General features: G+C 59.7%; 1 protein-coding gene across 1 annotated transcript in view; it reads right to left on the reverse strand.

Moving 5' to 3' along the window:
- Positions 1-27,137, reverse strand: part of SDK1 (sidekick cell adhesion molecule 1) — a 534,794-nt gene that overhangs the window by 19,267 nt on the left and 488,390 nt on the right. Inside the window, exons 15-23 of the mRNA XM_056128280.1 lie at positions 23,001-23,148; positions 22,233-22,373; positions 19,907-20,088; positions 10,226-10,341; positions 9,445-9,637; positions 8,739-8,837; positions 4,951-5,142; positions 3,713-3,834; positions 111-220 (exon numbers count right to left, since the gene is read on the reverse strand). Coding sequence (XP_055984255.1) covers positions 111-220; positions 3,713-3,834; positions 4,951-5,142; positions 8,739-8,837; positions 9,445-9,637; positions 10,226-10,341; positions 19,907-20,088; positions 22,233-22,373; positions 23,001-23,148 — 1,303 coding nt within the window. The remainder of the gene's footprint in view (positions 1-110; positions 221-3,712; positions 3,835-4,950; positions 5,143-8,738; positions 8,838-9,444; positions 9,638-10,225; positions 10,342-19,906; positions 20,089-22,232; positions 22,374-23,000; positions 23,149-27,137) is intronic.

Here is a 27,137-nt window from a genome sequence, read left to right on the forward strand (position 1 = left end):
AGGGGAGCGGACGCCGGGTGACCCCCGGCCCCTAGGTGGGGGACCCACTGGCTGGCCCCACTGGCCCTGCACCCTGCGAGTACCATGGGCTGAGCGCCCCACCATCTTACCTGTAGTGGGTGTAAGGCGTGAGGTCAGGGATCTCCAGTGTCTGCGCGTCCGGCTCGTTCTCCTCCTCATAGAGGCTGACCCACTCCTCCTCCTCGCCCACGGTGCCCACCTGCAGGGACCAGGGTGCAGGGCTGGGCGGACTTCCCGTGTCCCCACACACACTCACACTCAGTCATACTCTCGCACACCCTCAGCAGTACTCACACACAGTCGTACTCTCACACACCCAAAGCAATACTCACACATACAGTAGTACTCTCACTCACACCCACAGTAATACTCTCATACACTCACAGTAATACTCTCCCACTCTCATGCGCTCAGACTCACATTCACACTCGCACACCCACAGCAGTGCTCACACACAGTAGTACTCTCACTCACACCCACAGTAATGCTCTCACTCACAGTAACACTCTCATACTCAGCCATACTCTCAAACACTCATCCATACATACTTGAACACCCACAACAGCATTCACACACTCACAGCAATACTCACACACACTCACAGTAGTACTCTCACACTCACACTCAAGACTGACAGTCATATTCTTACTTATCCATACACATACACCCACAATAATGCACACATACACTCACAGTAATACTCTCCCACTCACATATGCTCAGACTCACATACACTCACACCCGCACACCCACAGCAATACTCTGCCACACAGTTAGGCTCCGGCTCTTGCCCCAGTGGGAGCAGGCAGGTTGGGCGCGTCACAGGTCTGGGTTCCATCTCAGCGCCATGTCCGCCAGCACCCCCAGAGGAACACCCCAGGAGTAGCCACGCCAGGCATGTGTGCTGCCTCATGGAGCACATGTAGATCCCCGCCGCCTCTCTGCTCTGCCTGCCCCGCAGGACCCCACGCTGCGCAGTGGACTGCTTCCCGGCACTGTCCTCCGCCCCACTGACTTGCCGATTCACACGGGCCCTGGGACTTCCTCTGAGGCTCTCTGCCCTTGGCCCAGACTCTCGCCACGGCTGGTGGCTCCAGGGGCCCAGGGGTCGTGCCGGGGTGCTGGGAGCACAGGGCCGGCCACGTGACCGTGAGTATGGGGGCGAGAGGGGCATCAGCATCACTCCAGGAAGAGAAGCCCGGAGTCCGCTGACGTCCACCGAGAATCCACACTGGCCAGCAAGAGCGTCCCCAGACCCTGGCCAGCCGGGTGGTAGGCATGGAGGGTGGGGAGGGACAGCTGAGCCAGGGTCGGGCTGGGACATCAGGGGAAGGTCAGGCGGAGCACCGAGGCCTCAGCACCAGCTGGCGGCTCTCCCGCCTAGGGCCTCGGACCCAGGGGCACGTGTGCGCTTGTGTGCTCTGTGACTGAGGGACGCGTTCAGGTGTGTTAGTATATGTACATGTCTGTGTGTGTTAGTGCATATGTGTGTAGGTAAGTGCTCACGGTTTGTGTGTGCATTCGTGTTTGTGTTTGGGAGTGCATGCTTGTTCTACTGCACATGTGTCTGTGAGTATGTGTTTGTGTTAGTGCACCCGTGTGTGTGTGTGTGTGTGTGTGTGTATATATGTTCATTGGTGGGGGCACAGACCTCCTCAAGTAGAAAGATGCATGTTAAAGGTCCCGCAATTAAATTATTATTACTATTATTATTATTAAGGGCTGGAGCAATAGCACAGTGGGTAGGGCGTTTGCCTTGCACACAGCCAATATGGCCAACCTAAGTTCGATTCCTCCGCCCCTCTCGGAGAACACAGAAAACTACTGAGAGTATTTCGCCTGCACGGCAAAGCCTGGCAAGCTCCCCATGATGTATTCAATATGCCAAACACAGTAACAACTGTCACAATGGAGATGTTACTGGGTCCGTTCGAGCAAATCGATGAACAATGGGAGGACAGTGACAGTTTATTATTATTATTATTATTATTATTATTATTATTTTGCTTTTTTGGTCACACCCTGTTGATGGCTCTGCACTCAGGATTCACTCCTGGTGGTGCTCAGGGGACCATATGGGATGCTGGAATTGAACCCCGGTTGGCGTGCAAGGCAAATGCCCTACCTGCTGTGCTATTGCTCCAGCCCTCCTAATTAAATTATTACATGAGAACCAGGCAAACAGAACAGAAGAAAAAGTTCTGGCCTTCTCCCACCCCCAGTGACTGTGGAACTTTGATATGACAGACTGGGGCAGGAAAAGTGGACCCTCAGATTGAGTGAGTGAAGGGGCTTCTAACCTTGCTCCACACACACACACCCGGCCCAGTGACAACTCTATGATGAGCCATGAGTTCGGGCGTCCCTCCATGGCCTGGGGTGTGTGGGGGGAAACCTTTCCCCTTAATGCCCAAAGTGTCAAGGCCCACATCAGACCTCAGGCTTGGGGGCGCTGGCCAGAAACGCCGAGCCCACCGCTGACAGGATCCAGGACAGGCCGCGGAGGGGGATTTGGTGATGCCCGGAAACTGCATATACATTTGCTGTCGGATCTGGTGATCCACGACTGTGAGTCATCCAGAGGCTCAGCCACAGAGACACCGATGCAGGGCCCCCTCCTTAATCCTGGATTCGCCAGTCTGTGACCTGACATGGCGAAAGGGGCTTTGCAGAGCTGTTAAGGTTAAGAACCTTGAAATAGGGAGATTTCTCGGGATGAACTGAGTGTCCCCATCTGCAGGACCCCTCAGAGGGACGAGACGCACCCCATCCTCTGGTCGGCCTGCCTGGCCTGCTCTGAAGACGAGGAACGGCCAGAGGTGGGGGCCCATGCAGCCCGCTCAGTCTCCCACGAGCGGCTTCCAACACCGCAGCAACCACGGAACCTGCACGTGTGCAGACATGCGTGGGGCCACGGGCTGCAGGCAGGATGGCTGCTGGAGCTGACCCGTGAGCACAACTGAGGAGCAGGGCCGAGGTGGCAGGCGGGGAGGGAAGCCCTGCCCACAGCCGGGGCGTGAGAATGAGCCTGATTGGAGGGAGGGCGACACCGCCCCTGCTCTGGGACCTGTGTCTTCAGACAAGGAGGGATCCTGCTGGGCCCTGTGTCCTACTTGTTGGGGGTCAGGCCCTCCGGCTCCCTGCAGGTGCATACAGAAGCTCCCGGCCCGCTTCGGTGCAGGGACACAGCCATAGAGCGCAATTGACCCAGACCCACAACAGGGTGGGGGTCAGATGCTAAAAGGGGCCCACCTTGGGCCAGGAGCTGCTTGCTACAGCCCAGAGGAGGCCACACTGCCAGCTGGGCACCAGGCAGCTGGCCCAGAGACTGGCCTTGGCATGGGCGGAGTGACAGGTGAGACCCCCACGGCTGCCGATGGCAGAGGGCTTGGGGCACAAGCCCACCCCGCCCAACTTCCGCCAGAGCAGGAGCGGCTCCCTGAGCACCACCATGGCTCAGGGAGGGCCATCGCGTGTCCCTATCTTGACTGAGGGGCTCCCCTTCAGCATCCACCGGCCATGCCTGTGCCAAGCCCACACTGGACCTCGAACCGCTGCCCGACCGCAAGCTGCTGCTCGCCCTGGCTGGCCCGACCCTGAACCCTGAATTGCGGCGTGCCTGGAGCCCGGGATGGCCCTGCTTAGCCCCCCTCCCCCTCGCTGGATGGCGTCGGGCTGCGCCCCAGCTCACCTGGCCCTCCACCACCCAGCGGGAGATGGCCGTCTTCCCGTCGTAGCCTGGCCGGAACTGCAGCGTCACCGAGCGGGGGCTGATGTTGGAGATGACCAGGTCGGAGGGGGCCCCCGGAAGCTCTGCAAGGAGAGAGGAGGGGCTGGGCTGAGACGCCAACCCCGAGGCTGGGAGCCAAGTTCCAGGGACCGCATGTGAGGGGACAGGGTAGGGGGCATGGGGGCAAAGGGGATGGGACAGTGGGCTGGGGGCTGCCTCACAAACAATCAACATCAGCACGACAGGGCGGGGCCTGAGCAACAGCTTCCTGCTGTTTTCCAAGTCAACAGACCCAGGTGTGTGTACTTGGGGTGGGGCTTTGTGTGTGGGGGGAGGTATGTGTGGTGTGTGTGATATGTGTATGTGTCATATGTGAGGGGTATGTATAGCGCCTATGGGGATCTGTGTGATGGGGGTGGTGTGCATAGTATCATGGTGCGTGTGTGCGTGTGTGTGTGTGGTATGTGTGGTGTGTGGCATGGGTGATGTGAGGTGTGTGGCATGTGTAGCATGCGTGATGTGTGACAGATGTGTATAATGTATATGGCGTGTGGTGTGTGTGATATGTAAGACGTGTGATGGATGCTGTGTGGTGTGTGTGATGTGTGCATCATGTGTGATATAGTATGTGGGGTGTGTGGTGTGTGGTGTATGTGATGTGTGTGGCATGTATGATGGATGTGGTGTGTTCTGGTGTGCATGTGTGATTTTTTTTTTGGCTTTTTGGGTCACACCCGGCAATGCTCAGGGGTTCCTCCTGGCTCTGTACTCAGGAATCACTCCTGGTGGTGCTCGGGGGACCCTATGGGATGCTGGGAATCGAACCCGGGTCGGCCGTGTGCAAGGCAAGTGCCCTCTCCGCTGTGCTATTGCTCCAGCCCCGCATGTGTGATCTTGACGTTCACCTGTATCCAGGGCCAGAGGATGGGCCCTCCTGAGCGGGAGCTGTGGGGACGGATGGGGAGCTGGCCGCAGGTGCCCCTTCTCTGAACCACGACAGCTCATTCCCCAAGGGGGGAGTCAGGCACATGATCTCCCCGGGGGTGGGCGGGGCCCTGCTCTGCGGGAGGTGGGGGGATAAGGGAGGAGCTGCTGCCCCCAGCCCTGCTGGGTCCCCGAGTCGGGTCCCCCCCACCCCCCGCCGGGCCAGGTGGAAGGGATAAGACGCTGGAGGCAGCAGCTGAGCGGCTGGTACTAACCTGGGGGCACTCCAGAGGAGATGGTGGATGAGACAGGCAGGCCGGCCCCAGCGGCCGTCAGGGCGGCCACCTCGATGACGTAGGTGGTGAGGGACGCCAGGCCCTGGACCTTGAACTCATGCGTGGTGTTGCTGAGCGTGCGGGAGAGGCGGGACTGGTTCTGGCCGTAGACCTCCCAGCAGACCCGGTAGCCTGTGGGTGCGGGCATGTGACGTCACACTCGGTCTGGGGGGCGGGGACCCGGGGAAGTCCAGAGACCCTCACCCTCGCCACACCCCGCGGCTTCCCAGCAAGAGCTACTCTGGACCCGTCAGCATGGGGCCGGGTCGGAGGGGACGGGCTGTGGAGGGGTCAGTGCCGCTGGGGTGGACACGGGGAAGGGTCGGGGGTGGAAGGGGCCGGGAGCACAGGCCCAGGGCAGTGGCCGAGAGGTGTGTGGGGCTGGGCCCAGGCCCCCCAACTGTGAGGACATGGGAGACAGGCAGGCAAGATCGCCTAGAGAGGAACGGCCTTGGAGAAGGAGAAACTGAGGCAGAGGCTCGGCCGCAGAGTCGGGCCACTGTGCAGGCACAGGTCAGGTCTCGGCAGAGCAGAGTCCTGCAGCAGACAAGGGTCTGGGGGGCTCCTGCTCCCCCCAGGGCCCCAAGCTTGGTCCCCTCCTGGGGCAGCTGGAGGGAGATGGGGATCTGGGCTGGCCGTGCTCCCTCCCAGCCTGGCCTTGATGGCTGAGACCCCCGTGCCGTGGTTCTGGCCCTTGGTCCTGGGTGCTGGCTGGCCCTGGCCGCACGCCCTGGGCTGTGGATGCCCGCTCTCTGCCTGTTTACCCAGCACCCGCGGTGGCATTGCCAGCCAGAGTCTGTCCCCAGGTGCCTGGTGCCACACAGTCAGCTCTGCCGGCCAAGTGCCCCGGGCCAGCGTGTGGCCTGGCGGGAGACTGGCCATGACTGCTTGGCCCTCACCCCACCTGGGCTGTGGAGCGGCCCCCAGGGTTGCCTGAGGGAGACAACCCACCACAGGAGCTTCCGGAATATTCTCTCCGACGGGCTGAGGACTCCCCCCCAGAGTGCAGGACAGCGACCACGGCTGTGTGCCCGCATCCTGGCCCTGGTTGTGCCCGAGACCCACGTGATGGGCACACAGGGCGAGGGGCTTCCTGCAAATCAGGGTGGGCTCTGCTCGCAGGCCACCCCTGGCTGCCTCCTGGACGGACTGCACAGCAGCCAGCAGGGACCCCTCTCTGGGCTCCCCCTGATCTGACCGCAGCCTCTGAACAGCTGGTGACCCCACACCTACCCCCAGAGAGCCCCAGGGACAGGTCTGCATGTGCGTGCACACCCACACATAGTCACACACACGGTCACAGACACACACAGTCACAGACACGGTCACAGACACACACAGTGAGATACACACAGTCACAGACACACAGTCATAGACACACACAGTCACAGAAAAACACACAGACACACATACAGGACAGACACACAGGACAGACACACACACAGTCACAGCACAGACACACAGTTATAGACACAGAGTCACACATAGTCACAGACACACAGTCACACAGTCAGACACACACAGAGTCACAGACAAACACACAGACACACACACAGGACAGACACACAACACAGTCACAGCACAGACACACACAGTTACAGACGCACAGTCACACATAGTCATAGACACACACAGCACAGATACACACACAGTCACAGACACACACACAGTCACAGCATAGACACACAATCAGACACACACAGTCACAGACACACACACAGTCACAGCATAGACACACAGTCAGACACACACAGTCACAGACACACACAGACACACACAGTCACAGACACACAGACATAGTCACAGCACAGACACACAAGTCACAGACACACACAGACACAGACACACACAGTCACAAGCACACACACAGATATAGTCACAGCACAGACACACACAGCCACACACACAGTCACAGCACAGACACACACAGTCACAGGCACACACAGAGTCACAGCACAGACACATGTGTACCCCTCCCCCACATGAAGACATGCACGAGAACATGCAGAGATACACATACAGACATATACACTCACAGCACAGAAACACGGGCAACTCCCCCGTGTCATACAATACACAAACACATGCATACGCTCAGAGCTGTAGTACAACATGGACGCATGAGCACACACCCATAGATCCGTGCACTCACATATGTGCACACACACAAACACTTAAGAGTCACAGCACAACACAGACACGTGAGCACAGACCCACACATGGATGCATACACACGCACTCAGTCACAACACAGACATGGACACACAAGCACACACACAGTACATTCACATGTGAACCCACATGTACACACACATGAACACATTGCACACAATCACAGCACACAGACACACACACGGACACATAAGCACATGCACACGTGACGCACACACAACACGCATGGGCACAGGGCACAGCACATACAGCACACGCAGCGGGTGTGCCAGACCCCCCTCAGGCCTCCGGCTCCTGCAGGGCTGCGTGCGGGCCGGGGCACCCCTGGGTACGGGCAGGAGGGCGGGGTCTGTATCGGAGCCTGACGACTGCCACGGCCAAGTCCGTAATAAACAAGCCGTGTTGTAAGTACAGGTATCTGCTTAAATAAAACACGAGAATGAGCCCGCCAAGCCCCATTAGCGAGGGCCCAGGCGGCCATAAATCGGAGTATCGGCACCCGCCGCTTAGCGTGAAATGTAGCTCAGGGCCGCAGTGTCGGGCGTGTCTGCGAGACTGAGCGGGGGGGGGGGGGGGGGGCACCCTTCAGTCCTCCAGAGTCTGTGGGGTAGACTCCGTACCCCTGAAACCCACCGCGGGGTGGGGGGGGCGCCCTGCCCAGTGGCTCAGGGCCGACTCCAACCCCCATCTGATATGCATCCATCTCTGAGGACCCCATGTCCGAAACGAGTGGCCCTGTCGTTCCTGGAGACCCAGCCTGGGAGAGGGGGAACACCACAGCCCCCCATGCCAGGGTGCGAGGGTCCTGGTCCAGAATCCCGAACCCACAGACTGCCCTCTGGGTACCGGGGAGCATCCAGCTGGAGGCCTCCGCCGGGCTGGGGGGCGCAGCTGCTGCTCCCTCCGAAACCACACCGGCTAAGAGTCGCTGGGCAGGCGCCGCAGTCCTGGGCACAGGCACTGCCCGAGCCGGAGCACTGGGCAGCACAGGGCAGGGACAGGTGGGGCTGCCCCTCGCTGGGCCCTCCCCACCCCCCACTGCAGTGCTGGGGATGAGCCAGGGTTCGGGCCAAGCATAGGCTGGACACGCTCAAGACTGGTCACGAGGCCCTAGGGTTGACCCTGGGCATTGCCCCAACACCCTGGGACACCAAACCCCCTGGCCCCGGCGCCCGGAGTGCCCCTGGGAGAACTCTGAGCAGCCCCGCCTTGCTCAGGGGCACAGGGAGGTGCTGGTTCACACATGGCCAGCTCAGTTCCCGTCCCAGTGCCCCAAATGGAGTGACCCCTGGGCACAGCTGGGTGTGGCCTCCACACTAAGCCAAAAAGCAGGGAAGGTTCTGGAAGGCCCCTAGGGGGCCCGCCTTGCCTGAGCCACACTGGGAGTGAAGTGGAACAGGGTGTCCTGTTCACCCGACCCTGTTGTCCCCCAGGCCACAGCTGGGGCTGCATCGCCCGGGAATGCTTTCCCGGAACCACCCGGGCTGAGGCAACAGCATGGGTGGGAGAAGCCCCAGGCGGCCCCCGGGGTCGGGGGGTGCAGAGGCAGGACCCACCTGTGAGAAGCCCATTCTTCTCTTGCGGCTCCTGCCAGCTGACCTTCAGGGATGTGTCCAGGATCTCGGTGAAGCTCAGGTGCCCCACAGCTCCGGGTGCTGTGGAGGGCCCAAGGGGGGCGTTCTGAACCCCCTGACACCAGGGACAGGGAGCAGGTCCCGGACCCCTGCGTGCAGCCCAGACAGGGACATGGACCCCGCAGGGCAGTGGGCTGCAGCTCTCGCCTCCTCGTCTGTCCGTGTATGACGGGGGACTGGGTGGGGGGGGGGGGGCAGTGCCGGCACAGAGTGAGAGGATACAGACCCTAGTGCCCACAGCCCCACTTCCTGGGCCCCTCCCAGGCCCCAGAGCTCCAGCCCCTCAAGCAGTTCTGTCACCCCCAGACTTCTGGGAACTTCCCCAGACAGTCAACGGTGTCCCTTCCTGCCAGTCCCCTGCCTCCTCTTGCCTGGTCCCCTGCGTGTCCCCCTATGTCCCCCTGCATGTCCTTCTGCTTGTTCCCATGCATGTCCCCACTGGGTGTCCCCTTGCATGTCCCTCTGCGTGTCCTCTTGCCTGTTCGTTCCCCTTGGGTGTTCCCCGCCTGTCCCTCTGCGTGTCCTTCCTGTGTATCCTTGCCCAGTTTTCTGAGTGAGCATGGAGGAATCTACACTCCCGGAGCCAGCAGTGACCCGCCCCGTCCTGCTGTGTTGCGTCCTGACTCACTGTCCTCGTGGGTCCGCACCAGCTGCGGGGGGCTGGGGGGCCCATCCCCAGGGGTGGTGAAGCACAGGGCTGAGGTGAGGTAGGCCGTGAACTTCCTCAGGTGCGTGATGTAGCCGTGGTGTAGGCCGTGGAAGTCGGGTGCGATGGCCACCACTGTCACCGCCTCTGGGATGTCCTCAGGCCAGGCCAGGAGCTGCGGGAGGACGAGGTGATGGGGGGAGGAGGGGTCTCTGGGTCCTCAGGGGGAGCAACACTGAGAGTGCCCTTGAGCTCGTCTGGGGGGACCATGGCAGCTCCTGGATGGCAGGGTACGGGCCAGTGCACTTGTCTACAGATGCGAGGTCCCTACGACAGCATCTGTCCACGGATGCGAGGTCCCTACGACAGCGTCTGTCCAGTGGAACCAGGTATCCACTGGAAGGGGCTCTGTCTCTGGGCGGTGGTCTTGGAGCCCCCATCCCCCCGATGAGCTGCTGTGTCAGGCTGAGGCAGGGCTGATAGTGGGCCCAGCTGCTCTCTGGGGACCGGCCAGCACGTACATCATGGCTGGAGATGCTGGGGTGGGGTCCCCCAGCCCGGCCAGCTCAGGGGCAGAGACGCCACCTGACTTGTGGAAGGCAGCCGGCGTCGGTTCTGGGGTCCCATGGGAAGCGGGTTCTAGAGCTGCTCCCGGGACCAGGGTCTGGCCTCTCTCCGGAGTGTCCGACAGTGGCTGAACCCTGGGGTGACGCCCCCAGAGGGGACCCCCCTGCCGGCTCCTCGCGGTGGGGCGGGGCAGTACCTTGTATCCTTGGTTGATGCCGTTGATAAACTGCTGGGGCGGTGGCTTCCACAGGAAGCGGATGGCGGTGGAGTTCACAGCTTCGGCCTGCACGTTCTGCGGGGGTGCCGTGGGCACTGCCATGGCCACGGGCGGGGGGGGGAGAGGGAGAGCACGGTGAAGGGGGCGCCCTCCAGGACGGCCTAGAAGGGGCCAGGCATGGGCCAAAACGTGTCCCAGGTCTCCTGCACAGTGATGGGGTTGGGAGCAAGAACCTGCCCAGTCCACAGAACCGCCTGGTCCACAGAACCGCCCGGCCCACAGGACCCGCCTGATCCACAGAACCATCTGGCCCACAGAACCACCCAGCCCACAGAACCGCCCAGCTCACAGGACCTGCTTGACCCACACACTGAGCTGCACTGCCCTCAGACAGGCCAGCCTCCCTGGGCCAGCAGCTGCTGGCAGCTGAGGGATGCTGGGGCTTCCACAGGGACCCTGTGGTCTCTCTTTCAGGGCTGGGAGGCTGCTGAGCCCCATGGCTGAGGGTGGGTGCATGAGAGAGGGACCCCAACACTGCTCTCTGCAGGAGACACGTGGCTCCACCCGGCCCCTGTGGGCTTCGACTCTGGACAGGCAGCAGGGGAATGGCCAGATCACTTCAAAAATGGTCTAATGCATTTGGGAAAAAAAAATTTGAAAGTCTAAAAAAGTATGAAGCCATAATACAAGTTGATGTGTGGCTCCCCTTGGGCAGAACATGAGAGAGCAAGGGAGGAAGAGCTACAGGGAGGGAGGGAGGGAGGGAAAAGGAGGGGAGAAGGGGAGAGGGAGAGAGGGAGAGGGAGGGAGGGAGGGGGAGAAGAAGGGGAGGAAGGGAGAAGGAGAGAGGGAGGGGAGAGGGAGGAGGGAGAGCGAGAGGGAGAGAGGGAGAGGGAGAGGAAGGTGAGAGGGGGAGGGGGAGGAGGGAAGAGGAGAAGGGGAGGGAGGGAGGGAGGGGGAGGGGGCAGGTGGCTGGCAAGTAGTGGGCTGGACCCGGGACGCTGAGGGGCTCAGAGGGAGGGACAGACCCCCAGAGACAGACATAGCCCTCAAGCAGCCGCTCTCAGCGACCGACTGTGGGAACTGGAAGGAAATGGGAACACCACCGCGAAAGTAGCCCACAGGAAAATCAATTGTTCTAGAATTCTATGGCCTGTGAAAACACCTTCTACATCAGAAGATATAGGTATTTTCCAGGAGGACGAAGCCCCACGGACTCTTGCCATGCGGAGCTGAGCCGCGAGGGCCTTTGCCGCACCCAGACTGGCCGCCCGCACGGGCCCCTGGGAACGAGGGCAGTGAGGAAACCCTAATGTCTTTTCTCTTCCTTGGACTCACGCTCAGAGATAATTGGCTAATTATTAAAATAGCAAATTATAGTGGGCTTCTCACAGGGACAAACAGCCCCAGCGGCTGCAAGAGAGCAGAACGAGAGTCGGAGAAATGGGGGTACGAGACCCCCTAGCTTCCCACTGCACCCCACGTGGGCCCAAGATTAGCTGGAATCCATCCGTCATGCAAATTTTAAACTCCACAGAACACAGTAGACACATCTGAGGAAGAGATAAAAAATAATAAGACACGAGTGAGGAAAATCATATAATTATAAAAGCACCTAATTAATCCAAAAAGCTGGAGGGCAAAAAGGAAAGGAAGACAAAAAACTGTCTCCAGGAAACAACTGGAAGACGATTAGCAAGATGGTAGATTTTATCCCATCCATCGATGACTGCAGTAAGCGAAAAGTCTAGAGTTTGTAGCCAGGAGCAAACCATCAGTGGAAAAAAGAGCAAAACCCATGCACAGAAGCTCTAGATACCGATACCCGCCTCCATCTGAAAACAAAGCGGAGAAAGTCCAAGAAGAAGCAAATGAAGCGAAGTCTAGAGGGGCATTATCGCCATGGAGACGGGCATGAGATAACGGGGACCAGGTCTCGTGAAGACAAGGGGATCACAAACGTGCATTTGTGCCAGGGCATCAAGCCCCGGAGGCAGAGCAGGTCTATTTCAGAGCAGTCCTCAATACCCACTTCTCCCAAATCAGTCAATTCCAATGTATCAGCAAGAAGATGCAAGAGCTGAACGTGGCCCGGTAGGGCCCGGGCCTTGTTCAGAATTTATTCTAAGAGGAACCTGACCGTAGCAGAGCAGGGGTGCATGGAACTTAACCAGGACGACATGTATCCCGTGTGCTAAGCAAGCTTAGAGAACTAAAGTGATTAGAGGCATGTCATATGGCGCTACCAGAATTCAACCGAAAATGTACAATAGAAAGAAGGGTGGGAAGAGGAGCTTCAGATGAGAGGGTTCCAAAGAACTCAGCAAGAGTCAGATACAAATGAGAAAGCATTTATAATTCAAACAGAACTGAAAGCAGCAGATCCAAAGTTGGGATGGAACTGCTGGAGAAAGATTTCCAGTGTGGAAATGTTTACTTTAGAACCTAAATTCCCACCGCCAGGGGCTTATGAGTAAATCAAACCGGGAAACAAGCAGGTGGAGAAAACAAGGGAAAGAAAAAGAAAGCCCAAAGTAATAAGTTGAACTAAACCAAAGCCTGGGTCTCTCAAAAGATCAATAGACTTAAAGCCAGATTGATCAAGGATAAGAAGAATCACGCGTCACCACCGTCAACAGTGCTACAAACCCTAGGGCTGGCGGGAGAGGGAGATGCAGTGAGCATGACCGGCCCTTCCATGGAGCAGACTTTTGAGACGGACTCAAGACACACAAAAAAGTGTGGCACCGCGGCTGTGAAATATTTGGACAACCTTAACCACAGGCTTCAAGTGATCTGCACAGGCACCTCAGGAAGGAAGGCCAATTCTGGCCCTTCCCCACACACCCGACTCAGACCAAGACATCACTGGAGCTGATCAGTTCCAGCAGACTTTCCGTGACATACTGGAGGGTCGGATCCACCGATACCGAATTATTATTTATCCTGGCAAATGGCCTTATCTAATAAAGGCAAGGTGAATTCAACGTCCAAGTATCAAATGAGAGAATTTACTATAGCAACAGAATGAAGAAAAAAAATTAATGTTAATAGATCATCTAATAGATTTAGAGGAAGCACTGAATGATATTCAATATCCAGCCAGCAATGCACAAAGAAAAACCCTCAACAATGTAAAAAAAAATAAATAAATGGGCCTTCATGACCTTGAGAGAGGCCACTGTAACCCACAATGAACATTGTATTTTAGATAAAAGACTGAATATTCTCGCCCGAAGATCCAGAACAAAGCAAAGATGTCTCGCCACCCCGTTCTGGCAATGCAAACTAGTGCAGCAAGGCAAGGAAGGAAGGCACAGAGGTTGAAACGCAACAAAGCCACCCCAAAACAAAACACTTTCCCATTCACATATCACAGGACTGCCCCTGCAGAGACGGGCCTGCAAGATAAAAGCCCTCGACCTCAGGATACGAGATCAAAACACAAAAGGCAATTGTACTTCTAATCACACAAGATGAGTTGATCTGAAACTCACGTCCATGCACAACAGCCTCTACACGCAGCAGCAGCACGGGCAGAAAGGCTCCAGGCAGCCCAGGTTGGGCGGGGAGACGGTGGGTCCTCTCGGCCGGCTGGACCCGCACACGGCGCGTGTCCTTAGAAGTGCAGGCGCCGACTGGGACACGGAAAAGCAACGACCGAACCAGCCAGGAGGACTGGGAAAGGACAGAGTGGGCTGTGTGAGCTCGGGTGTGGGGCCGCAGGATGGCACTGGGCGGGGGTGGGGGGGGAGGAAGGGGGGGCGAGCGTCCGGGGCAGAGTGGGCGGGAAGCCTAGGCCCTCCGATCAAGGATGGACTTCTGGTGGAGCCCTGGGGGAGGCGGACGGTCCCCTCTGCACCCTGAGCTGTCCCCATCTCACACAGCCCAGGAGGGTTCGCAGAGCCCTGACACAAATCACAGCCCAGATGGAACCCAGCACCTGGAAGTGGCCGGGAGCTCCCTGGCCGCCCTGCCTCTGGGTGATGCCCACACAGCGGGCACGTTCTGGCTGGGGCTCCCACTGGTCCTCTGGGAGTGTGCCCGCTCTCCTGATGGCATCACAGCTGCTGGCACCTCAAACTACTGCCAAGCAGCCCTGCAGGGGCCACGGTGCAGCCCCGACAGCCTTGGGACTCTAGGGACAGAGCGGCTCAGGCCAGGCAGGGAGCAGAGGAGTAGTGGAGCGGGTCAGGGGGCTCCCAGGGCCACAGGGGCATATGCCACACACTGGGCAGACCCTCTATGAGGACCCCCGGACTGGCACAGGTGCCTACGGGGTCCCTTCCTCTGGGGAAGGCAGTCCTGTGGGGTCCACGGATGAAAGAGGGGCGCACCCAGGAAATGGGGTCTCTGCGGAGAACTCTATCCAGAACTTTGTCTAGATAAAGCCCCTAGGCCAGCAGCTGCCACACCCCCACCTGAGAGGCCTCAAGCCCCATCTCTCCTTGCCGGGCCGCTCTGCTCCGCCCAGTTCTGCTGTGGGTCCGAGGGAGCATTTGCTCTCCCCTCAACCGATGAGCTCGCCACTGTGAGGGAGGACGCTGAGGCCCATGGTTCTTTATCTTGGGGGGTGTGGGGCCCAGACGCGCTCAGGGGTTACTCCTGGCTCTGCTCAGGCCTCTCTTGGGATGGGCTCGGGGCATCATAGGGGGTCTCAGGGATCAGCCACGTGCAAGGCAAGTACCTCAAGAGGTCAAGTGCATCTGTTTACAAGAGCCAGAATCTGGAAAAAACCTGAGTGCCCGAGAACAGATGACTGGTTAAAGAAGCTTTGGTACATCTACACAATGGAGTACTATGCAGCTGTTAGAAAAGATGAAGTCATGACATTTACATACAAGTGGTACTACATGGAAAGTATCATGCTAAGTGAAATGAGTCAGCAAGAGAGGGACGGACACAGAAAGATTGCATTCATCTGGGGAACATAAAGTAACAAAATAGGAGACTAACACCCAAGAATAGCCGAGATAAGTACCAGGAGGTTCACTCCATGGCTTGGAGGCTAGCCACACACGCTAGGGCAGGGGCCAGCTCAGATAGAGAAGGGAGCACCAAATAAAGGGTGTTGGGAGAATCCTCCCAGGATGGGAGATGCATGTTGAAAGTAGACTATGGATCGAACATGATTGCCACTCAATGCCTCTTTTGCAGACCACAACACCCAAAAGGAGAGAGAGAACAAAAGGGAATGCCCTGCCACAGAGTCGGGGTGGGATGAGGGGTGCGGGGGGGTGGGTGGGAGGGATACTGGAATCCGTGGTGGTGGAGAATGGGCACTGGTGGAGGGATGGGTACTCGATCACTGTATAACTGAAACCCAAGGACAAAAATCTGTAAGTCTACAACTGTACCTCATGGTGTTTCACTAATAAAATTTAAAAAAAAAAAAGAAAAGAAAAAAAAAAAGGTCAAGTGCGTGTCTGGCATGCTGGAGGCCCTGAGTTCCATCCCAGCGTGGCCTGGGCCTTCCGTCCATCCCTCAGCCTGCCCCAGAGCTTCCAGAGCTGGGGCTGAGTCTTCTCATCCCTTCCTCCTTTCCTCCCTTCCTTCCTGGCTTGTTAAGCACATTCACTCATTTCTAGAGATGAAAAATATGTTTTAAAATAACAAATTCCACTATTAAATCAACCCACGAAGGGGCTCTGGATTTACCGCACCAAATAATTAACTTTCTGAAATATTTTGAATCATAGATTATAAAACTAACCGTTGTCTGCCACAAGTTTCTCAGAATCTTACTTTAATCAAGTAAAATGAATGTCAGCATTGCCTCCCACATGCCTCCCTTTGGGGGACTTTTGGACCTGATTTATTTACAGATAGTTTTAAGGACATGAGCTGCCAAGGCTCGAGACGCTGATTCCGGCCATTGGGCCGACGGGGAACTTCGTGCCGTGGACACTGAGAAATGTGGATATCGACCAAAGTCCTTCATGTCAGTGTCCTGGAACAACCCACTATTTCTGGGTCACACCTGGCCATGCCCAGGGCCTACTCCTGGCCCTGCACTCAGGGATCATTTCTGTTGGTGCTTGGGGGCCCCTATGGGGTGCCATGAAGACCAAGTGCTGTACCATCCCTCCGCCCAGCCCAGGCCCGGCTTGCTGATGGGGTGTCCAGTGCCAAGTGCTCAGGCCCCAGGTGCCCCACAATGGCGCGTGGGTGGGCCTGCAGGCACACTGAGAGGGTGCATGGTGGGGGCAGTGGGCGGGCCGCTGGGAGGGGCAGGGCTGAGTTTGAAGCTGAGGTGTAGGGGGGCGCCCACTTTCCCTCCCAGCTCCTTAGGAAGTGATGTCAGAGACACAGGACCCGGGTGGCCTGCCTGCTCTTGCTCACGACTCACGGCGAGCGTGTCTGCTGTACGGAGCGCGTGGCACCCTGTGGCACCCTGTGGCAGCGCTGCGTCTCTGTCCCCACAGCCCAAGAGTGAGGAAGGAGAAACAGACTTTCTGGTGCCTGTGTTGGACCCATAGCTTCTCCACAGTGCAGAGAGAAAAAAGGGTTTGCAGGGCGCGTCCACGCTGCAGCTAGTCCCTGGTGGTCAGCGTGCTTGGCTGGACTGTCCCGGAAGTCGAGGGCAGGGAGCGCCTGCACCCCGCAGGGCCACCCGCCTCTCGTCCCCGAGTGCCAGGGGCCTGCAGGTGACTCAGGCCGAGCCCCAAGGGGGGGGCGTGTGAACTCAAGGGGCAGCCCCGCTCGAGTGGACCCACAGAAGTGCCCATTATTTGGAAATACTTGCTCTGAAACATGCTTTATCTGCGCTCGACCCAATTGCACAGGATCACAAGGGCCACTCACTGCCACACTTGCCAAGGAAGGGAAGGACAGTTCTCGTGCCCTTGATGGGAACGTGTAGGGGTGGAAGTGTCTGCATTCTGGCTGTCTCTGGGAGGTTTCTCTCCACAGGCTAAGAGCCGGGCGGACGTGGGCCTGCGACTTCCAGGGGCTGCAGTCTCCTGAGCAACGCTGACAAGTCAGGGCCAGCCTGTTAGAGGCTCAGAGCAGAGACAGCTCCTCAAGCAAGGTCAGATCCTCACTTAGGGACCTTGAACTCCTTTGGCTGGGAAGTCTCATTCACACTCAGTGGCTAAGTTTCCCTCGTTCCCCACACGGCTTCCTACAATAGCGCTGCGTGCTCGGGTGGTCCTGCGGCTTATGGTGAAGACTCCTGTCTGGATGCGGCCCCCGGCTGCCTTCACACCCCCACGGCACCGACCATGACCTTCCAGGCTTCCTTGTTCAGGCCTTCCGGCAGAAACCCTCCTCTAGCCGATAAAGCCAGTTCAGGTTCAGAGTTTGCACTTGGCCCATTTTGGCTCCACACGACACTGTCATCAGCGTCACAAGGCCTAGGTCACGTGATGGCTGGGAGTGTGAGAGCAGCCCCAGTGGAGCCCCTAAGCCTCGCCTCGTCCTTGAGACTGGCTGGAGGCTCCCACGGTGCCCACCTTGTGCTCACTGGCTTCATCCCGCCAGTGAAGTTCTCGGAGCTTCTTTACTACCTGAGAGAGTCTCATCCGTAGAGAAAAGTACTCCCGTGACATCAAAGTAGAATCTGCATTTGTCTCACCTTCAGCTTATGGTACTTACTACTTTTAAAGACACTTTATATTTTGGGTGGCAATGGGGCTCCTTTCGGCGATTCTCAGCCAGTGGAGACAACAGAGCAATATGAGGCCCTCTGCGGGATCCCGAGTCTCTGGGGGATCCCGAGTCTCTGGGGGATCCTGAATCTCTGTGGGATCCCAAGTCCTTGGGGGATCCCGAGTCTTTGGGGGATCCTGGAGTCTTTTGGAGATCCCGAGTCTCTGGGGAATCCCAAGTCTCTGCAGGATCCCGAGTCTCTGGGGGATCCTGAATCTCTGGGTCAGATACTGAGTCTCTGGGAGATCCTGAGTCTCTGTGGGATCCCGAGTCTCTGGGGGATCCCGAGTCCCTGGGGCAGATACTGAGTTTCTGGAGCGGACCCATCTGGCTCCCGTTCCCTCGGGCTCCCTGTCTCTCCCCTGCTTCCCTCCACACTGCCCTCCCCCGCAGCCCCCTTATTCGAGGCCCAGTTCCAGCGGTTGGTCTGTCACGTCTCAGCACGTGGCCAGCTGCTTCCTGGTGGGGCCCGGGACCCTCTGCAAGGGGCTGGGGTTCAGGTGACCCCATGTGCCTCCAAGTTGAGGAACGGTTTTGCTCTCTTTGCTTTTCCGCCTTGTGAGGGTGGGAGAACGGCTTGGGCCACTCCCGGGGTGCTCAGGGCTCACTCCTGCTCTGTGCTCGGGACTCACCTCACACGGTGCCAGGGGTTGCACGGGGCTGGCTGCCTGCACGAGGCGCCTTCTGTTCTGTCGCTCCTTGAGGAGCACCGTCAGAACCTCCCGGGCCCCAGAACCTGGGCCCCTGTTTCCCATCCAGGGGTCCTGGCAAGGCTCGGAACCTCATTCCGGATACGCAGGGTCCCGGCTCTGAGCAGCTGCAGACTGGACCTGGCGTGCTGACCCCCACAGACCCTGGTCAGCGGGTGGCGCCCCTCACCGCTGAACAACCCTCCGCGCCCATGCCTATGCCCATCACCACTCGCCCCTTCAGTCCCGCCGGAATGAGGCAGGAAATGTGCTTGCGCCCTGGGCAGGTGGAGGTACCCTCAAGCACCTCACGGCGGACGCCTGCTCAGGACAGCCCATCCCGCAGTGCTCGCCCTCCCCCGCCCCGCAGTGCTCTCCCATCCTGCTGTCCCCACAGTGCTTGCCCCCCCGTCCTGCAGTGCTCGCCGAGCAGTGCTCACCCATCCTGCTGCTACACAGTGCTCGCCCATCCTGCCGCTCCACAGTGCTCGTCCTCCCCTCGCTCCATAGTGCTCACCCTCCCCTCGCCCCACAGAGCTTACCCTTCCCCTATCCTGCAGTGCTCGCCCTCTCCTCGCCCCACAGTGCTCACCTCCCCCATCCTGCAGTGCTCACCCTCCCCTCACCCTGCAGTGCTCGCCCTCCCCTTGCCCCACAGTGCTCGCTCTCCCCGTCATGCAGTGCTTGCCCTCCCTTCACCCCACAGTGCTCACCTCCCTCTGTCCTGCAGTGCTCACCCTCCCCTCACCCTGCAGTGCTCGCCCTCCCCTCGCCCCACAGTGCTCGCTCTCCCCCATCCTGCAGTGCTCGCCCTCCCTTCGCCCCACAGTGCTCACCTCCCTCTGTCCTGCACTGCTCACCCTCCCCTCACCCTGCAGTGCTCACTCTCCCCCAGCCCCACAGTGCTCACCCTCCCTTCGCCCCACAGTGCTCGCCCTCCCCCGTCCTGCAGTGCTTGCTCTCCCCTCACTCCGCAGTGCTCACCCTCCCCTCACCCTGCAGTGCTCACTCTCCCCCAGCCCCACAGTGCTCACCCTCCCTTCGCCCCACAGTGCTCGCCCTCCCCCGTCCTGCAGTGCTTGCTCTCCCCTCACTCCGCAGTGCTCACCCTCCCCTCACCCTGCAGTGCTCACTCTCCCCCAGCCCCACAGTGCTCACCCTCCCTTCGCCCCACAGTGCTCGCCCTTCCCCGTCCTGCAGTGCTTGCTCTCCCCTCACCCCGCAGTGCTCGCCCTCCCCCACCCTGTAGTGCTTGCCCATCTTGCAGCCCTCACAGTGCTCCCCCATCCTGTCCCCTCCTGTCCCCGCAGTGCTCACTCACCTCCCTGCAGCGTGTACTCGGTGACGGGCCTGCTGAAGACGCCCAGGCCGGCCCCATTGTAGGCCGCCACCTGGATCTCGTACTGCGTCCAGACGATGAGCTCGGCAAGCAGGCAGTAGCCCACGTCGGCGCTGCTGATGTTGCGCTGCTGGTGCTCCCCAGGCAGGCCGGCCAGGCGGTACCTGCGGGCACAGCAAGGCTGGGCGGGGGGCAGGGAGAGTCTGGCCCACTCAGCCTGGGGAGGAGGAGGGTGCTGGATGCCCAGTGAGTGGCAGGCGGGGGGTCCTCAGGGTCACGCTGCCCCTCCTGGTGCCCCCGGCCCCGCCTGTGCCTCTCATTTCCGCCCCTGCCCCCAGAACCGTGGGCCTTGAGGGACATGCGGGGCTGGACGGGCTCAGGGATGGGTCCTGGGGCTCTAGGGGCCTGGGCGCCATATGCTGCCTGCGTTGGAGGCGGAGACCTGAGCGTGACCGTGGACATGACATGGGCCGTCCGGGTGTTGGAGACCCCATGTGAGGGGCTTCCCCTAGGGTCCGCGGCCAGAGCGAGGGTCCCCAGAGGGAGAGCGTGGCTGTGGGCATGCCTGGCAGGAGGGGCAGGAGCAGGGGCAGGTAGTACTCGGCCCAGGACACGGGCGGGGCAGGAGCTTCTGTGGGCAGCGAGGGCCCCGGCCCACCGGGAAGGAAGCCAATTTCCAGGGAGGGTCCCCCCCACGGCAGACGGAAATGGGGGGAGGGGCTGTCAGAGGCTCGTCTGGAAACGCAGCGCCACCTGGGTATCTGGACACCCGTGGCCGGCAGGACGCCCAGCGCCACCCCAGGACAGCTTGCTGCTCTGAGCACAGGCTACGTCATCCCAGCAGCTGGGCGACCTCACGGAGGCGGGCAGGGCCGAGTCCCCGGGCCTGCGGCCGTGCCGGGGTCTCCCTGAGTCCTGCCTGCAGAGGGGCCGCAGACAGGGTGGGGCTGGGGGCTTTGGGGGTCCGCAGGGAACACTGAGGTGCGGGCCTGTCATCCTGAGGCCACGTTGCCCGGGAGACGCTCCACAGTACCAGCCGTGGGGATCTTCCCACGCGGAAACAAACAGGATGCTTAAAGGACAGCGCCTGCTGTGCACTCATAAATACTTGATGGCCGGGACCCCGGGGGGTGCTTCGTGGTCTGCTCCGACTTGCCACAGCCCGGAACCCCGTGAGCCCTGAGGATGCCGTTCGCCAGCGGGGAGCTTCCTTGTCGGTGCCAACTCGGGTGAAGCAGACCCACGTGGCACGGCTGGCCAGCACCTCTGAGAACGGCCACCGCAGGGTCTGGGCGGTGCCCTCCCAACACAGAACCCCTCCCTCATCCTTCCCCCATCATCCCCACCCTCTCCCTTACCCTCTTCCCACCCCTCCCCTACCCTCACCGGCGTGGAAAAACCTTTCTAGAGTCCTAACCCTGCAGGAGGGGACTGCGCGCCAGAGGTCTGGCTGTGAAGCTGCCACCCTGGCCACTCCCATGGCTGCTCTAAGTCCATCCCCAGCAGCTTCGGCTGCTGGAAACTCACAGAGCACTGCACGGCCGAGCATGGAGCACCGGGTGCCTATGAGTTCACGGGCAAGCAGGGACTGAGCATGCGTTACCGAAGGTGGCCAGCCACGGTGAGGGGGCACTGTCCACCCTCCGTGGGGCCCAGCCCGAGAGAGGAGGGGGGCAGTTGGGGAGGGTGGGCGCCTCTCAGGGAGCACTGTGACCAGGCCTGGGGGGGACCTAGTGTGTCTGGGGGTGACCCCGCACAGGGCCAGAGGAGAAGGGAGACAGATGCCCCCGACATGACACACACGGGGATGGCACGCGTGCGAGGGGACAGGTGAGTCCCAGGCCTTGCGCAGGGCCCAGGGCTGCAGGAGCCTTTCCTCGGGCTCCCGTTTCTCTGAGACCCGCCTCTGCGTCCTCTGCCACTCTCTGTCCTTCTCTGGCTGACCCAAGGTGCCCCCTGCAGACCGGCCCCGACCCTCCTGGGTCGAGGCACCCAGACATCTCAGTACAACACCAGGAATCATGAGAGGGAGCGGAAGAGGCGTCATCGTCACAAGCCCCTTGGCTTTGGGGGATGGGCCAGCGCGGAGACCCCGAGATGTGATCAGTGACGTCACGGCAGGGTGGGAAAGCAGCGGCTATTGGACAGCCTGCAGTGGGCAGCGCGGCCCCACCACAGCCCCCGGAGTGTGGCCCCATGTGTGTTCAGGGGCCCCTCGTCTTGTGCCCACCTGAGGGTGTAGTGCCGGCCAGCGCCTGCCTGAGGGTGTAGCCCCGGCCCACCTGAGGGTGTAGCCCCCTGTGCCCACCTGAGGATGTAGCCCCGCAGCAGCCCGTTGTGTGCCGTGTCGGGGGGCGGCTGCCACTGCACCATGATGGACTGGTTGGTCCTTCCGCTGGCCACAATGTTCTTCGGGGGGGCGCTGGGTGGTTCCTCGGGCAGCATCAGCCTAGAGTCACGCCAGAGCAATGGCACTGCACCCCCTGGCTCCCTGCGGGGAGACCCCCAAAGGCCCCGCCTGGCCCCTGCCAGCTGTTCGCTCTCTCCCTTCTGCCCGTGCCTGGGGCCCCCCTGGGAACAAGCTTCAGATGGACGCGGTGGGTGGGTGGCCACGGGGGCGCAGGAAACTGGGGGCTCACCAAGGGGTGACAGATGGTGGCCCCAGTGCTGCCCTCTGCCCGGGATGCAGGTCCCATATCCAGGGACACGCACGTGGGTGTGGACAGGGCCTGTCTCAGGCAGGAAGTCCAGGTGGGGGGCGGGGGGGATGGTTTGAGATGGGGGGAGGGTTCAGGCGGGGGGGAGGGTTCGGGCCTGGGGGAGGGTTTGGACCAGGGGAGGGTTCGGGGGGGGGAAGGGTTCGGGCCTGGGGGGGAGGGTTTGGGCGGAGGAGGGTTTGGGATGGGGGAGGGCTTGGGGGGGGGAGGGTTCAGGCACGGAGGGAGGGTTCGGGCCAGGGGAGGGCTCAGGCGGGCAGGAGGGTTCGGGCCAGGAAAAGGTGAGGGCTGAGGCTCAGGCCCAGGGCATGCTGCCCCCAGCGCCAGCAAGCACCCACTCTGCACGTGGCCCCACGTACCTGCTGGTCTCGGCGCTGTACTGGCCTCTGCCCACGCGGTTCACGGCACACATCCGGAACTGGTAGGTGCGAGCCGGGGTCAGGCCGTGCACTGTGACACCTGTCATCTCAGGCCCCACGTCAGACAGGTGCACCTTCCAGGGCGAGTCTGAGGGAGGAGGCAGGGGCAGGTGAGACTCTCCCTTCTTGGCTGGCCTGCTCACCCCACCGTTTTGGTGGCAGCAGTGCTGGTGACCATGGCAGGGAGGGCTGGAGCCAGCTGGCTGTGACTGCAGCTGTGTCTGGAGTGGCCCTGGCCCCAGACTCCAGTGAAATCCCAGGCCCGCCCTGACATCCAGGCTGTGGTGGTAACCGGGTTGTTGGGGGTCCTGGGGTGCACCTGAGCAGGGTGGGGTTCCCGCCTGTGGTGCCGGCTGAGATGTGCCCATGTCTGCAGCACGCGGGGAGGTTTGGGGGATGGGCAGCTGCCCTGCTGTTTCTCAGGCAAGCGCCTGCTGTCCACTCTGGCAGGCGGGAGACAGAGCCTGTGTTCATGATGGCCTCTGCCAAAGGAAGCAGCTCGGAAGGCCGCTCCCACCTGAGGGGCTTCCTGGGAGGCCAGACCCTCACAGACCCAGGCCAGATCCTCACAGACGCGGCCCGAACCCTCACCGGGGGCCACTGGGCGCAACCCCACACCAGCGGCCCTCCAGCACTCCAGCTTGGCTCTGCAGGGCGGGACAGTTACAAGGGCAGGAGCTGCCTCCTCTGTGGGTGTGGGTCTGGGAGCCACCACAGACCGCTGGCGGTGAGGGCTGCAACCGGGCAGAGGCAGCGCCCAGGACAGAGATGCCCCAGGGAGCCCGGATGGACTTGCTCAGTGATGGATCGGGATGGCTGATGAGAGAGAGAGAGAGAGAGAGAGAGAGAGAGAGAGAGAGAGAGAGAGAGAGAGATGGAGGGAAAGAGAGGAGAAAGAGGAGAGAGAGAGGGAGAGAGAGAAGAGAGAAAGGGAAAGGGAGAGAGGGAGAAAGGAGAGAGGAGAGAGAGGAGAGAGGGGTGGAGGGGGAGAGAGAGGGATGGAGGGAGAGAGAGGAAAAGGAAGAGAGAGGGGGACAGAGAGGGAGGGAGAAAGGAAGAGAGAAGAGAGGGAGAGAGGAGAGTGAGGGAGGAAGAGGGAGAGAAAGAGGAGAAATACAGAGAGGAGAGAGAGGAGAGAGGGATGGAGGGAGAGAGAGAAGAGAGAGAGAAAGGGAGAGGGAGAGAGAGAGAGGGAGTGTTGGGGATGGTGGGGATGGCATTAAGAAGGGCCCTGTCACGGCTGCCTTAGCCGACAGCCCGTCCCAATGGAGCAGCAGCTGGTCTGCAGACACGGCAGCGGAGTAGAGAGGCAAAGTGACCCACCTGAAACAGACCGTCCCCCCCCCTCACTTGCAGACACAGAAGAGGCCAGACTCAAGGCCACTGGCCATGACCCCAGCTGTTCGGCTAAGTGGGGTGTTCTGACCACTTGCTTCTGCTCCTGTCCACCTGCTCTGCTCTTGGTAAGATGTAACAGAACCGCCTTGTAAAGGGCATTATGTGTCCACATAAAGCCACCACACAGACACTCCAGGCTCCAATGTCCTTCAGGCTTGGGGCCCATAGCACTGGGTCCCTTGTGTGAATAAAGCCAGAAAACGCTGTCCTGTCTCGGGGGTCAGTCGGTGGCTGAGCTCAGGCTTGTGGCCACTTAGCAAGGCCCCAGGATGAGGCGGTAGCCGCCAGGACTGGGCCTGACCTTGGCTGTGTGTGTGTGTGTGTGTGTATGTATGTATGTATGTGTGTGTGGGTGTGTGTGTGTGTGTATGTGTGTGTGTGCGCGCGCGCACGCGCTAAGGGACAAAGGGTCACAGACAGGGCTTCTAACAAGGCCCAGAAACGTCACCTCTGCTGTGGAGAGTGCTCTGGAGTACTCTCCAGGGACCCTGTGTGCTGAGTACTCTCCAGGGGCACTGCGTGCCAAGTACTTTCTCACAGAGACACATGGCCCAAGGCCGTGGGAGACCAGGCGTGGGACAGGAGAGTGACCCTTGTACCTAGGGCCTTGTCCCCCTTCTGTAACTGCTGGGTCGGGGGAACTAGTCTGCTAGTGCCCGTCTGACCAGTGGCTGGCACAAGCAAGATGCGCTGGGAAAGCCGCAGTTTCCAGAATGTTCCACACCCCAAGGAAGGTGAGCTGCCTGAGGGCTACTACTGGCCAGACCTAAGCCGCTGTGGCCCCGACTCAGCTCCTCTGACAGACACAGCCCCGGGGACTCTGCCTGAGTGTGAGTCTGTGTGCTTGAGTGTGCAGGTGAGTGCACATATGTGTTTGTGCGTATGCTTGAGTGTGTGAACATATGTGTGTATATATGAGTGTGTGTGATTGCATGTGTGTATGACTGAGTGTATGTGAGTGTGCGTATATGAGCATGTGTGACTGTATGTGTCTGTGACTGAGTGTATGTTTGTGTGTGTGTGAGTGTATGTGTGTGTGTGGCTGAGTGTATGTGTGTGTATATGAGTGTGCGTGGTTGTATGTGTGTGACTCAGCATCTGTTTGTGTGGATGTGTGTGAGTGTGTGGGAAGCCAAGAGCCCTCTCATAGACCCTGGCCATGGTTCCATGTTAGGAACAGCTTGGGACTGACATTGGTGACAGTCTCCTAGGACTTCCTGATTTCAGCAGATACCTGATCTATAGCCACACATCAGGCTGACAGCTTATCTGGCCTTATCTATAGTAACCTCCAGGATGCATCTACTCCCTAAGACCCTTTGATATACAAATGTAAAGCTCAGGATGCACCAACTGCCACAAGACCCTTTGATGTTCAAATGTCTACCTTGAATGTTAGGTAAAGCTCTTGTTGCTGACCTTACCATATATGGTTATATTGCTTCTGCTCCTGACTGAGCTGCCCAGACCCTATATAAACAGCCTGTATCCCTCAATAAAGCCTGTCCCTTTTTCTCTCTGTTTCTAAACTGTACTCTGTCTCTTGTGTCTCGTGTTCATTCGGTTGGTCCCTCCTTGCACCATCGGATTAATCCTCGGGCCACCTCTGCGGGCCGGAGAGTGGTTACCGGGGCCCCCTGCATGAGTGTGTATAGGAGTGCTTGTGATTGCATGTGTGTGAGTGTGAGTGTGAGTGACTGAGCGGATATGTGTGAGTGTGTGTACGTGTGTGAGTGTGTGTGAGTGACTGGATGTGTGTGAGTGTGTGAGTGAGCTTATGCGTGTGTGTGTGTATGTCTGTGTGTGGAGACCCCTCTCGACAGCGGACAGGGCGGACAGTGGCAGTGGAGAGGTTTCGGGAGAGCGCGGGAAGGGCAGTCCCGGGCAGCGGCTGCAGGGACCCACATGGCCGCGGGCACTGGCTCAGGCTCAGCCTCAGGCTGAGTGAGGCCTCCTGGGAGGAGAGGCAGCGCGTTCCAGCCACGGGAACAGTGAGACGGGGCGCTCTGTGTGTGTGTGTGTGTGTGTATGTGTGTTTGCTCTTACCCGCAGTGACAGACGGGGTGTGTGTGTATGTGTGTGTGTGTGTGTGTGCATGTTCCTGCCCTCGGGGACAGTGAGACAGGGCGATGTGTGTATGTGTGCGCCTGTGAGGGCAGTAAGGAGCACGTGTGTGTGTATGTGTGTGTGTGTGTGTATGTGTGTGTGTGTGCCCTTGAGGATGGCGAGGGGTGTGGGTGACAGCACAGAGGATGCGGTGGCATTGCTCAGGTGAGACTCTTACTCCCTTCAGACTTGCCCTGTCTCCAAGTGTCCGGATCCCTGGATGGCTGTGAGGGCCTCTGACAGAGCCCCCAGCCCGCAGGGCGGTCGAGGGGAAACAGCAGAGGGACCCTCTGCCTGGGACCCTCCAGGACAGAAACAGGTTGGGACGAGCCGGCTGGGAAGGGCGACCCTCAGGGCTACATCTTTGTGGCTGTGAAGCTCTGTGAGGCCGTGTGGGCCATGCCGGTCTGCGCCTGTGTCCTCGGGGTGGAACCCCAGGACAGACAAGGAGTGTCTTGGCTGTTACTCATTTAAAGTCATTCCAGGAGAGGAAGAAGGTGACCATGAACTCTCATTGTTTGGAGACGGGATTGTCCACCTTACACATAAGGACCAACTGGAAAGGTCAGAATA

Source organism: Sorex fumeus, unplaced genomic scaffold (genome assembly GCF_029834395.1).
Source record: "Sorex fumeus unplaced genomic scaffold, SorFum_2.1 ptg000064l, whole genome shotgun sequence".
Taxonomy (NCBI): domain Eukaryota; kingdom Metazoa; phylum Chordata; class Mammalia; order Eulipotyphla; family Soricidae; genus Sorex; species Sorex fumeus.